General features: G+C 40.8%; 1 protein-coding gene across 6 annotated transcripts in view; it reads left to right on the plus strand.

The window, feature by feature from the left end:
• The window catches only part of shc3 (SHC (Src homology 2 domain containing) transforming protein 3), a 104,131-nt gene that overhangs the window by 48,440 nt on the left and 42,962 nt on the right, over positions 1-12,729 (plus strand). For 5 of the 6 annotated variants that reach the window (XM_078396128.1, XM_078396127.1, XM_078396125.1 and 2 more), the window contains 2 exons: positions 2,299-2,362; positions 3,330-3,449. The exons of the other annotated variant lie outside the window; for it this stretch is intronic. In XM_078396128.1, coding sequence (XP_078252254.1) covers positions 2,299-2,362; positions 3,330-3,449 — 184 coding nt within the window. The remainder of the gene's footprint in view (positions 1-2,298; positions 2,363-3,329; positions 3,450-12,729) is intronic. 6 annotated transcript variants of the gene reach the window in all.

Here is a 12,729-nt window from a genome sequence, read left to right on the forward strand (position 1 = left end):
AACAATTCACCATAGCCACACTATTTGGGGTTGTTTCAAGAGAGTATGTTATGCTGAAGATCTTATTAGTACACACAAAATGCTGGAGTAACTCAACGGGACAGGCAGCATCTCTGGAGAGAAGGAACGGGTGACATTTCGGGTCAAGACCATTCTTCAGACTGATGTCAGGTGAGTGGGCAGGACAGAGATAGAATGTAGTCGAAGACAGTAAGACTGGTGGGAGAACTGGGAAGAGGGAGGGGATGGAGATAGAGGGAAAGCAACGGCTATTTGAAGTTAGAGGTCAATGTTCATAATGCTGGAGTGTAAGCTGCCCAAACGAAATATGAGGTGCTGTTCCTCCAATGTGGGCTGGACCTCACTCTGACAATGGCGGAGGCCCAGGACAGAAAGGTCAGATTGGGAATGGGAGGGGGAGTTAAAGTGCTGAGCAACTGGGAGATCAGGTAGGTTAAGGCAGACTGAGAGGAGGTTCAGCCAAACCATCGTCGAGCCACTTGGTCTCGCTGATGTACAGGAGTTGACACCTGGAACACAGTAGATGAGGTTGGAGGAGGTGACACTTGGATACAGTAGATGAGGTTGGAGGAGGTGCAAGTGAACCTCTGCCTCACCTGAAAAGACTTTCAGGGTCCTTGGATGGAGTCGAGAGGTGAGGTAAAGGGACAGGTGATGAATCTCCAGCGGTTGAAGGGGAAAGTACCTGGGGAGGGAGTGGTTTGGGTGGGAAGGGACAAGTTGACCAGGGAGTTGTGGAGGGAACGGTCTCTGTGGAAAGCAGAAAGGGGTGGAGATGGGAAGATGTGGCCAGTAGTGGGATCCCGTTGGAGGTGGTGAAAATGTTGGAGGATTATATGCTGCATGTGACGGCTGAGGGGTGGAAGGTGAGGTCAAGGGAGACTCTGTCCTTGTTACAAATGGGGGGAGGGGGAGCAAGAGCGATGCTGCGGAGACCCTAGTGAGAGCTTCATCTATAATGAAAGAGGGGAACCCCCGTTTACTGAAGAATGAGGACATCTCCGATGCCCTGGTATGGAAAACCTCATCCTGGGCGCAGATGTGGCATAGACGGAGGAATCGGGAGTAGGGTATAGAGTCTTTACAGGAAGCAGGGTGGGAAGAAGTGTAATCTAGATTGCTATGGGAGTCAGTGGGTTTGTAGTAGATGTCGGTCAATAGTCAATAGTCAATAGTCAATAGTTAGGAGGAGGGGGAGTTCAACGAGATCTGGGTGTCCTAGTGCATCAGTCAATGAAAGGAAGCATGCAGGTACAGCAGGCAGTGAAGAAAGCCAATGGAATGTTGGCCTTCATAACAAGAGGAGTTGAGTATAGGAGCAAAGAGGTCCTTCTACAGTTGTACCGGGCCCTGGTGAGACCGCACCTGGAGTACTGTGTGCAGTTTTGGTCTCCAAATTTGAGGAAGGATATTCTTGCTATGGAGGGCGTGCAGCGTAGGTTCACTAGGTTAATTCCCGGAATGGCGGGACTGTCGTATGTTGAAAGGCTGGAGCGATTGGGCTTGTATACACTGGAATTTAGAAGGATGAGGGGGAATCTTATTGAAACATATAAGATAATTAGGGGATTGGACACATTAGAGGCAGGAAACATGTTCCCAATGTTGGGGGAGTCCAGAACAAGGGGCCACAGTTTAAGAATAAGGGGTAGGCCATTTAGAACGGAGATGAGGAAGAACTTTTTCAGTCAGAGAGTGGTGAAGGTGTGGAATTCTCTGCCTCAGAAGGCAGTGGAGGCCAGTTCGTTGGATGCTTTCAAGAGAGAGCTGGATAGAGCTCTTAAGGATAGCGGAGTGAGGGGGTATGGGGAGAAGGCAGGAACGGGGTACTGATTGAGAGTGATCAGCCATGATCGCATTGAATGGCGGTGCTGGCTCGAAGGGCTGAATGGCCTACTCCTGCACCTATTGTCTATTGTCTATTGTCTATTTTCTATCTCCATCACAGGAGAGATCTGTATGTAATCAGAAAATTAGTCTCATTTTATTTCTCCTGAAGAGAGAGAAAAGATCTCTGGGCAATCTGTGATGTTGTACACAAATAATGCCCATTTTTTAAGAATTGTGGAGATTCATAGAAAAACCCATGAGGCAAAATAACATAATCTTTATCATTATTCAAATTTATTCATAAACTCAGTACCATCCCTTACCACACAATAAAATATTTTTGGAAATAGTTTAGATGATATATTACACTCCCTGCAGCACAAAGCTATTTTGCTGGTTTCATTTGTCCCATGAATCCTTCCTCACGATAATGCCTTTCTTTTTCAGGGAAGCTATTAGTAGAGTGTGTGAAGCTGTACCGGGTATTAAAGGAGCTTTTCGGAAAAGAAAGGTATCCTACCAATTCTTTCTTTTTATATTTGCAATCTTTTCAACTTGTGGTAACATCACCTCATCAATCCTGAATGTTAATTCCTTCATATTTTGCTTCCAATGGGGAGGATGTGCCTCTGGATATAGCTTAAATATTGGTCTCCAGAATGAGCATGACTCACCTTCACCATTCAGAATGCAGGATCCCATAACTCGAACCACTATTAGATTATTGGACAAATTGAAGTTAGAAATGCACCCGTACCTTTTTATTAGCCATTTTTTAATGATTCCCATCCACCACTCCACCCCCCCCCCCCCCCAAACCTCCCATGCACACAGCTGAATCTGCAAAACCTGAGTGAAAATGATTAACAATTCCCTTTGTTCTTCATCTGAAAAATATACCCTGTAAGGAGGAACCTCTTTTGCTAAGGGGGGGGGGGGGGGGGGGGGGGACAATCTAAGCAGTTGGTTTGCTCCCATCATCATCCTCTGATTGTGGTGTCTACTCTTTACAAGATGCACTTGTCAAGGGATCTGTAGCAGGAGCTTCCAAGAGCCGAGCCTTTAACCAGTAGTCAAGGATGGCAAATGCAAGGGAACAATACCTGGCTACCTTATCACCCAGTGTCATAATTGAATCAAAATTCTGGAACTTCCAATCTTATGGAAGTGTGGAAACTCCCTTGGTCACAGATTTCACAGTTCAAGAGGAAAACTCATCATCACCTTCTCAAATTTGAGCTAGGAATGAATACTAAATGCTAACCTTGTCAGCAATCCTTACATCCTGAGAATTAGTTTTACTAATTATCAAAATAATAACATGGAAATGTAATTTATATATATATTTGAAAAGCAGAAAATAAATAATTGTTGCAATTTTACAATAATTTATTATGTACACAGTTCAAAATTACTATTTTAGTGTCTTCCTGTCAGTAAAGGTTTGGCTATTTCTTTTGTACAATTTGCCTCAACAGCCACCAAGTAAAGCATTGTCGAGTATACTTGGTAAGAGTAATTTGCAGTTTTCTGGAATGAACATCACTCTGAATATTTCAACGAGTAGCCTCAATCTAATGACGCCTGACACAAAGCAGGTAGGCAGGATTTATCCTGATTTGTGCCGGCAGCACAATAAAAACATCCAGCTTCTTATTAGCCAAAATATACTTTCTGGTTTAATCATCCATCTCAAATGTATTATCTATGTTGCATTACAGCTACAATTTTTAAATGTATTGAAGTGCTTGGTGGGTGCTAATCAGTGAAGTCAGATTATATATAAGTATGCCTTTGAACATTATAGACAATTTACTTTCTGGCTCAACTGAAGAATTTGGGTCCTATTTTTTAAAATATAACACGCACACATATGCAATTGATCTCACAGAATTACTTAATGTGTGAAATGTCTGGTAATGTACCAATCTTAATGTAAATATTCTTCAGAAAAGAATGTGACTGTCAGATCTTGTAATCAATTGAGGAGACATTTGTGTTGGATATCTGCCTAACGTATAGTAAACTTTTGGAAGATGTATTTCTTCCTAAATTTATTGGGTAGGAGAAACAGAACAGAAACTGCTGGAAACACTTACAGTGCATTCAGAAAGTATTCAGACCCCTTCACTTTTCCACATTTTGCTATGTTACAGCCTTATTTTAAAATGGATTTTTTTTTTTTAATCATCAATCTACACACAATACCCCATAATAAAAAAGCGAAATAAAATACCATAATAAATAAAAAGAAATAAGTGAAATATCACATTAACATAAGTATTCAGATCCTGTACTCAGTACTTTGTTGAGGCACCTTTGGCAGAGATTACGGCCTCAAGTCTTCATGGGTATGACGTTACAAGCTTGGCACACCTGTATTTGGATAATTTCTCCCATTCTTCTCTGCTGATCCTCTCAAGCTCTGTCAGGTTGGATGGGGAGCGTCGATGTACAGCTATTTTCAGGTCCCTCCAGAGATGTTCGATCAGGTTCAAGTCAGGGCTCTGGCTGGGCCACTCAAGGACATTCACAGACTTGTCACAAAGCCACTCCTGCATTGTCTTGGCTGTGTGCTTAGGGTCGTTGTCCTGTTGGAAGGTGAACCTCCACCCCAGTCTGAACATTTGGTTGGCGTTTGGTTGAACATGCTAGGCTAGAGGCACATGTTTCTAATGACCAGACTCTGGTTGCCATTAACAGACTTCAGTTAAGCCAAATGGATAGAAAAGCTATTCTGACATCTCCCTGGAGACAAAGATTATATGCCAGTTTCTCCTCAGAGGTGTTGGATTTTAGCTTCGTTTAGTTTTAAGATACAGAGTGGAAACAGGCCCTTTGGCCCACCAAGTCTGCAACGACCAGTGATCCCCATAAATTAGTTCTATCCTACAAACTATAGTCAATTTACAGAAGCCAATTAACCTATAAACCTGCATGTCTTTGGAATGTGAGAGGAAACTGGAGCATCCAGAGAAAACTCACATGGTCACAGGGAGAACATACAAACTCTGTACAGACAAGCACCCATAGTCTGGAATGAACCCGGTCTCTGGTGCTGTAAGTCCGCAACTCTACCTCTGCACCACTTTACCACCCCTGGCACAGTTGATGAGGGCGAAGTTAGGTGTACATACAAAACAAGACTGATGTGGATGCATGTGTTAGGATTTGGTGCCTGACATCATGTCAGAAATATCAAAGGACACTGGAGAGTCCTTCTTCAATCTCTCACAGGATCAAGAGGAGCCCAGGTGGCATATTTCAGTGTCAATAGGACTGACAATCCATCAGCCTTCTGATCCGTGGAGCCACAGTTAGAGGTCATTTGAAGTTTTTTGTGCATTAGGGACAATGCCTCAGCTTGCCTTCCCTTGGGAACCCACTATTGTTCTTTTGGAGAAGGGAAGTCCTACAATAGACTGCTGTTCTTTGAGCAGAGGGTTACCATCAGGAAAGAGACAGCTGAACTAGTCTTGATCATTGGTGTTAGTATTGCTTTGGAAGCATTGATGGCAGCTTTATGAAATGGTTCAGGGAAGCCACGCAGTCTGCTGTCACCTTCCATGTCCTGGATTTATTGCAGTGCCATTGTGGATCTTGCCTGTTAGGATGTCGCAACCATCCCTCTACAACTAATGCTCAGGCAATGCTCCCTTTGGTGTGCACTTACAGCTCAGTAGCCAGAAATGCTGCAGTTGCCTGGAGCACTTGCCTGTTCCAGAGTTGTTCACCGGTGTCACTGTGACCACAAGACGAGCCGATATACATAGCGAGAACGCTCATTGCTCTTAAGAAAGGAAGCATGATAAAAGGTCCTTTAGATATTTTTTACATCTTCACCCATGGCAACCTCAATTGTAGAATGGTTGATGGCCTACATCTGCACAAAATTACAGCACATTTCCCTTAGCCTGCACTGAAAATATCCCTTTGGACTAGGGATAGGTAGCCATTGCAGGATACCCCATCCTGCAGCATGGCCAATGGGAGAATCCTCAGGAGGTCTGGCTACAGCCTTTGGAGCTCGGGGGGATTGAGACTTGGGCTGTGGAAAATAGGACTGGAAAGCAAAGTTAGAAGGATTTCACTAGGGGAAGCGGTGGCCAATTTACATTAATTGTCTGAGATTTAGTTCATGATTTTTTTTTCAATTCATCCCAGTCTAACCACCTCAATGAAACATCTCAACAGAATTAGGAGGCTGTGGAATTGGTGAGCTATGTAAAATGCAATGGTTTTTATCTGTGTAACTGATTATTTTATGCGTGTTAGGCAAACATGTTGTGGAGGTCACGGTTTTGTTCATTGTACACAAATTCAAGAAGGACTTTGACATACCTCAGCAACTCAGGTGGATTTAGAACAAGGTGTAGGCAATGGATTTTCTGGCACATTTGTGTAAAGATATCAGTGTTAGGGAACTTTGTGAGTTGTAGCCATTCCTTAGATTAGAACATAGAACATAGAAAACTACAACACAGGAACAGGCCCTTTGACCCACAATGATATGCTAACATGATGCCAAGATAAACTAATGTCATCTGCCTGCACGTGACCCATATCCATCCATTCCCAGCATATTCATGTGCCTATCTAAAAACCTCTTAAACAGCATATCATCCGACTCCACCACCACTCCTGGCAGCACGTTCCAGGCACCTACCACCTCTGTATTTAAAAAATTGCCTCGCACATATTTTTTAGACTTTACCCTTCTCAACTTAAAGCTATGTTCTTGGAAAACACTCTGTGAAACAAAAAGTTTTGAATTAAATAAGTTGGACAAAATGCATTATAGGAATTTTGGATAAATGTAATCTTATGTCCAGAGAGTAGTGCATTTATAGTGAACATTCATAAAGCAAACTTTCCTAAATAATGGACGCTATGTACTAACATTGACTGATCCTGATCTGGTTGTAATTTCTTCTTCATGTTTATTTTTTAAGAGAATAATCTCCAATCATCTTCCCTTAGACCTGGATTGTCAGTTAGGCCTCCTTGTGTGTGTACAGAAATGGAGTAATGTTCTAGATGTGAAGACATGATGACTAGGTAATACAGCGACTCAAAGACATCAGATAAATAGGACAGTGTGTTCACTTACATTATGATGAGCATACATCTTTGGATTTCCTTCCCACTTAAAGGTCAACTGGTCATTTCAGCTCAATAGCTGAAATTACTGTAAATGATCCCTCAGCTGAGAAATGAAATGTTGCAGTATAATGGTCAGTCTTCAGGGGCTGAGCAACAGAGGTAGTCCATGGGTTTTAGTAGTGATTTAGGTGAGTGATCTACTATCATTCATGGTCATGTTTGTAATAACGCACAGTTTCCTTTCAAACCTATGAAATTATTCTCAGATCTAAACAATTAATGGTATTAGTTTATTATTGCCACGTGTTCCAAGATACAGCGAAAAAAATGCTTTGCATGCTATCCATGGAAATATAAAATGTACAAGTACGTCAGATGGGGCAAAAGAGAAAATAAACACTTTAACTCCCTCTCCCATTCCCATACTAACCTTTCTGTCCTGGGCCTCCTCCACCTTAATTGGAGGAACAGCACATCATATTTCGCTTTGGCAGCTTACAATCCAGCGGTATGAATATGGATTTCTCTAAAATCATGAAACCTTTGATTTCCCAGAAAAACTTCCGGTTGAACGAGCTACGAGATGGCAGATTAGGGTAAGAGCTCCCGACATTTTGAGTCAATATTTACCCACTACAACTCAAATATTTCCAAAACTTTTGTTGCAGTGTCGTAAATATTGTGGGTCAGGATTATGCCTAGAGAAAAGAGTAAAAAGTCGACGCAGATGGAGTTTTTCGATGGTGAGGGGGAAGGGCCTAGCCGAGCCTCCTCAGCTAGCAGTGCAAGGGAGGACGATGATAAGCAAATGCACCCAGATAAGGAACGAGAGAGAGCGGACCTCAGCCTCATATTGAAAGAGTTGAGAGAGTTTAGAAAGGACAATAGTGAGCAGCTGAACGGAATTCGGGAAGAAATTACTAAGACGAACACCAAAATCGGGGAGGCGGAAGAGAGGATTGACGCGGCTGAAAACAGGCTACAGGTGGCAGAGGACGTGGTGACGGAGCTGCTGCAACTCCAAATATACCTAGATGCCAAATTGACGGATATAGAGAGCCGCTCCAGACGTGAAAATATCCAAATTCATGGAGTTAAAGAGGGAGCAGAGGAGAACTCCCCGTCAATGGTGGATTTTGTGGAAAGTTTGTTGCGGGAAGGACTGGGGCTCCTGGCCGCCTTTAAACTACGGGTAGAGAGAGCGCACCGAGCTCTGATGTCGAAGCCGCCCGGGGATGCCCGACCGAGGTCCATGGTGGCCTAGTTGTCAAGTTACAGGATGAAGGAGGAGCTGCTTAGACTGGCCTGGCAGAATAGAGGATTTCAATACCTCGAGAAGAGAGTTAACCTGGATCACGATTATGCGCCAGATGTGTTAAAAAAAACGGAGAGAATACACTGAAGCGAAAAGAATCCTGAAGGAGAAGAAAATCTGATTTCAAACTCCATTTCCGGCCAAGTTAAGAGTTTTCTACCAGGAGGGAACAGTGGTATATGGATCGGCGGAGGAGGCAACGGAGGATATGGCGAAGAGTCAAGTCAAGTCAAGTCAAGTCAATTTTATTTGTATAGCACATTTAAAAACAACCCACTAAAACGACTGGGCTTTAAACATCAGGACTCCTCATCATATAGTGCTGGTCATAGGAGGGGGGTGGCAATATTAATCTCTAGCAATATAAATTTTGATCCCACCTTTGAAAAGAGAGATCCAGAGGGGAGATATATCTTCATGAGAGGTCATTTAGGCGGCTCATTGGTTACTCTGTTTAATATTTACGCTCCTCCCAACTCGGATTGGAAATTTTTTAAACAAGTGTTTGATTTGATAATATCTGAAACCCAGGGAGTATTAATCTGTGGGGGGGATCTTAATGTTAGATTAAATCCTAAACTGGACTCTTCAAATGTTCATATAGCTCAGCCAAAATTGATAAATAAAAAAAATAATTTGGCAATGAAGGATATTGGATTAATTGATGTATGGAGAGAACTAAATTTGTCAAAACGAGACTACACATATTTTTCTAATCCACATTTGGCATATTCTCGGATTGATTATTTTCTTACCTTTGGAAAAGACCTTCACAGGGTTGTAAGCTGCGAGGTGGGGAGCATGGACCTTTCAGATCATAGTCCTGTGTATTTAAAACTACTTCTTGATCGGTATCAAAGAGACACTTTATGGAGATTAAATACATATGTACTGACTCATATAAAAGAACAGATTAAGAACGATATTACAGAGTATCTGGAACTAAATGACAATGATGAAGTTTCACCTCTGATACTGTGGGATGCATGTAAAGCGGTGCTTCGGGGCAAGATAATAGGATACAGTGCTCACATAAAGAAAGCTAGACATGAAAAGTTAGATCGGTGCAAGTGGAACTGAAACAACTGGAACAAAACCATAAGGATACAAATGATCAAAAAATCCGAGAACTACTTGTGAAGAAGAAGAAGAATGAAATAAATGATATTTATACAAAAGATATAGAAAAAAAGTTGATTTTTGTAAAACAGAAATATTATGATGGGGGAGGAAAAGCCAGTAAATTATTAGCCTATAAACTAAAAAAACAACAGGCAGAGAATACAATTCATAAAATAAAACACCCTGTAACTGAAGAAGGGTCTCGACCCGAAACGTCACCCATTCCTTCTCTCCCGAGATGCTGCCTGACCTGCTGAGTTACTCCAGCATTTTGTGAATAAATCGATTTGTACCAGCATCTGCAGTTATTTTCTTACACCCTGTAACTAATTTTACACACTATAAATTGAAGGAAATACAAAATTGTTTTGATATATATTTCAAAAGATTATATTTACAACCTCAAATCAGTGGGGAGAAAATGGAGGATTTCTTTAATGAGATTCATTTGCCAAAATTGACCAGTGAACAGAGTAATTCCCTTGTAACTGAAATAACAGAGAAAGAAGTTAGGTCTGCTATAGTACATCTTAAACTAAATAAGGCCCCGGGCCCAGACGGGTTCCCTTCAGAATGGTACCGGGTAATGGTGGACTCATTGGTCCCTACGTTACAACGCACTTTCAATTGGGTTCTCAAAGAGAACGTAATACCCCCCTCCTGGAAGGAGGCAGTAATCTCATTGATTCCGAAAGAGGGAAAAGATAAATCTGTATGCAGTAATTTTAGGCCAGTGAGCGTACTCAACCAGGATTACAAAATTTTTACTCACATACTAGCCAAACGATTAGAGTGTTTGCTACCACAAATTATTAGCCTGGATCAGACAGGGTTTGTTCGAGGGAGACAAACCCAAGACAACATTAGAAGGACATTGCACATAATTGACCACATAACAAAATTTATCTTAGAAGCAGTCCTAGTTGGGTTAGATGCTGAAAAAGCTTTTGATTGTGTAAATTGGTCTTTTTTGCTTAGAGCTTTAGATAGATTTGGATTTCACAATACTTTTATTAAAACAATACAGGCTCTTTATGATAGCCCAAGTGCAAGAATTAAAATTAACGGAGTAGTTTCAAAACCATTTTTGCTAGAAAGAGGAACAAGACAGGGATGTCCAATCAGCCCCCTTTTATTTGCGGTTTTTATCGAACCTTTGAGTCAGTGGATTATCCAGAATAATAATATCAAAGGAATAGTAATGAAAGGAGGGGAACAAAAGATTTCTTTATTTGCCGATGACGTATTGGTGTATTTGTCAGACCCTGAACAGTCTTTGTTACAGTTATTTTATGTTTTGGAACGATATGGATCCTTCTCTGGCTACAAGTTAAATGTTATAAAAACACAAATTCTTAGTTTCAAATATAGCCCCTCAGTAAAAGTAAGGGAAAAGTTTAATTTGAGGTGGGATTCTGAATCCATGAGATATCTGGGAATAAACATTCCAATAGATCTGACTAAACTGCACTTGCTTAACTACCTCCCATTGAACAATAAGATCAGGGAAGACATTAGGAGGTGGGACCGAATACCTTATCTTAATTTTGGATCTTGTATTGAATCGGTCAAAATGGTTATATTACCGAGGCTGTTGTATCTCTTTCAATCACTTCCACTAGATATATCAGACCAACAATTTCAAGAATGGGATAAACAAATCTCGAGGTATATTTGGCAGGGACAAAGACCAAGAATCAGATACCAGGGGTTACAACTGACCAAAAATAAAGGTGGGGTTGCACTCCCGTGCTTGAAAGACTATTATGCAGCTGCTCAGCTGAGAACATTAATTTATTGGTGCAACCCCGACTATTGTGCTAGATGGAAGGAGATTGAGATTGCTATAACAGAGGAATTTCCGATTCAGGCTGCAATCGGAGATAAGGAGTTAACAAATAAGTTAATTAATTTGGGAAACTCATGGATTCGATTATCACTTAAGGTATGGAATAAGGTCGTTACCCAAAATCATCTGAGGGATGCTGTGAAGGTTTTGAGATGGTGCACGTTTGATCCAGATTTTGTACCAAAAAGACAGGACACTAGTTTTAAAAGATGGAGTTCTCAAGGTTTGACATCATATTGCACATTTTTACATAAGGGGTATATGAACAGCTTTGAGAATCTGAAGAAGCAATTTGGTTTGAATAATGATGATTTCTATAGATACCTTCAAATTCGCCATTATATAGATCAAATACAAAAGGAATGTGCAGAAGTAAAATGGGATAATATTTTGTTAAATGTATTTATTGATGCTTACCATGGAGGCTCAAAACAGAAAACCATCTCAAAATTATACAAGGGTTTACGGCAGAGAAAAGGCAACTCACTGTATGTAAAACAGAAATGGGAAAGGGAAGGTAATCTGGTTCTAAAGGAAGAAACCTGGGAGAGCTTATGTGAGATACAATGTTTGGCGGGTGTTTTGCTGGAAAACCCTTATTAGGTTTTTTATTACACCAGTTCAAAAAAGGCATTACACAAATTCTTCTTCATGCTGGCGACAATGTGGGTGCCTTGAGGCAAACCATTTTCACATATTTTGGTCTTGTGTATCAGTGATCCCATTTTGGCAGGAGATTCATAAGGTTTTACAAAAAGTTTTTTATATGGATATTCCATTTAAATTTGAGTTTTTATATTTTGGTGCTTTACCAGTACAAAATGCTTCTATTAAAGATAAGTATCTTTTCCAGATCTTAAGTGCTGCCAGCAGGAAAGCTATTACTAGGAAGTGGTTGAAACCTGGAAAACCTAATGTGGATGACTGGATTAACATTGTATATGATATTTTTATAATGGAAAGGATAACTTTTGCTTTAAGATTGCAACAGGGAATATTTTTGAAAAGGTGGGAAAAATGGATGTTGTACATTATGCCCGTACGGCCATCATTTGTTTAAAGCGGATCTTTGTATCCTACTTCCGTGTCCTATCTCATTTTCCTTGATTTCATACCGTTCCAGAAGTAGTGATGAAATATTATAGAGATATACCCCAAATGTTGGTTTTAGTTGTTTTTGTTTTTGTTTTTGTGTGTAGTTAAGTTTTGGATATGATCAAATGTCCAGTAAGTCATTACCCATCCTTGTAGTGCTTCCAATACCTGTGGTATGATTTATTTTGGGATATGCAGTATTTGTTAACTACGGAGGGTTTAAGGTGAATGAGAATGTGTATCATTGTGGAATGTATGGAACTGGAAAATCAAAATCAAAATAGAATTATAAAAAAAAAGAAACCTTTGATTTCCCACTCTCTCCGTCCCTCTGCCATCCCAGTTCTCTGACTAGTTTCACTGTCCTCCTGATTACATTTTACTGATTGTAAGC

Source organism: Rhinoraja longicauda, chromosome 3 (genome assembly GCF_053455715.1).
Source record: "Rhinoraja longicauda isolate Sanriku21f chromosome 3, sRhiLon1.1, whole genome shotgun sequence".
Lineage (NCBI taxonomy): Eukaryota > Metazoa > Chordata > Chondrichthyes > Rajiformes > Arhynchobatidae > Rhinoraja > Rhinoraja longicauda.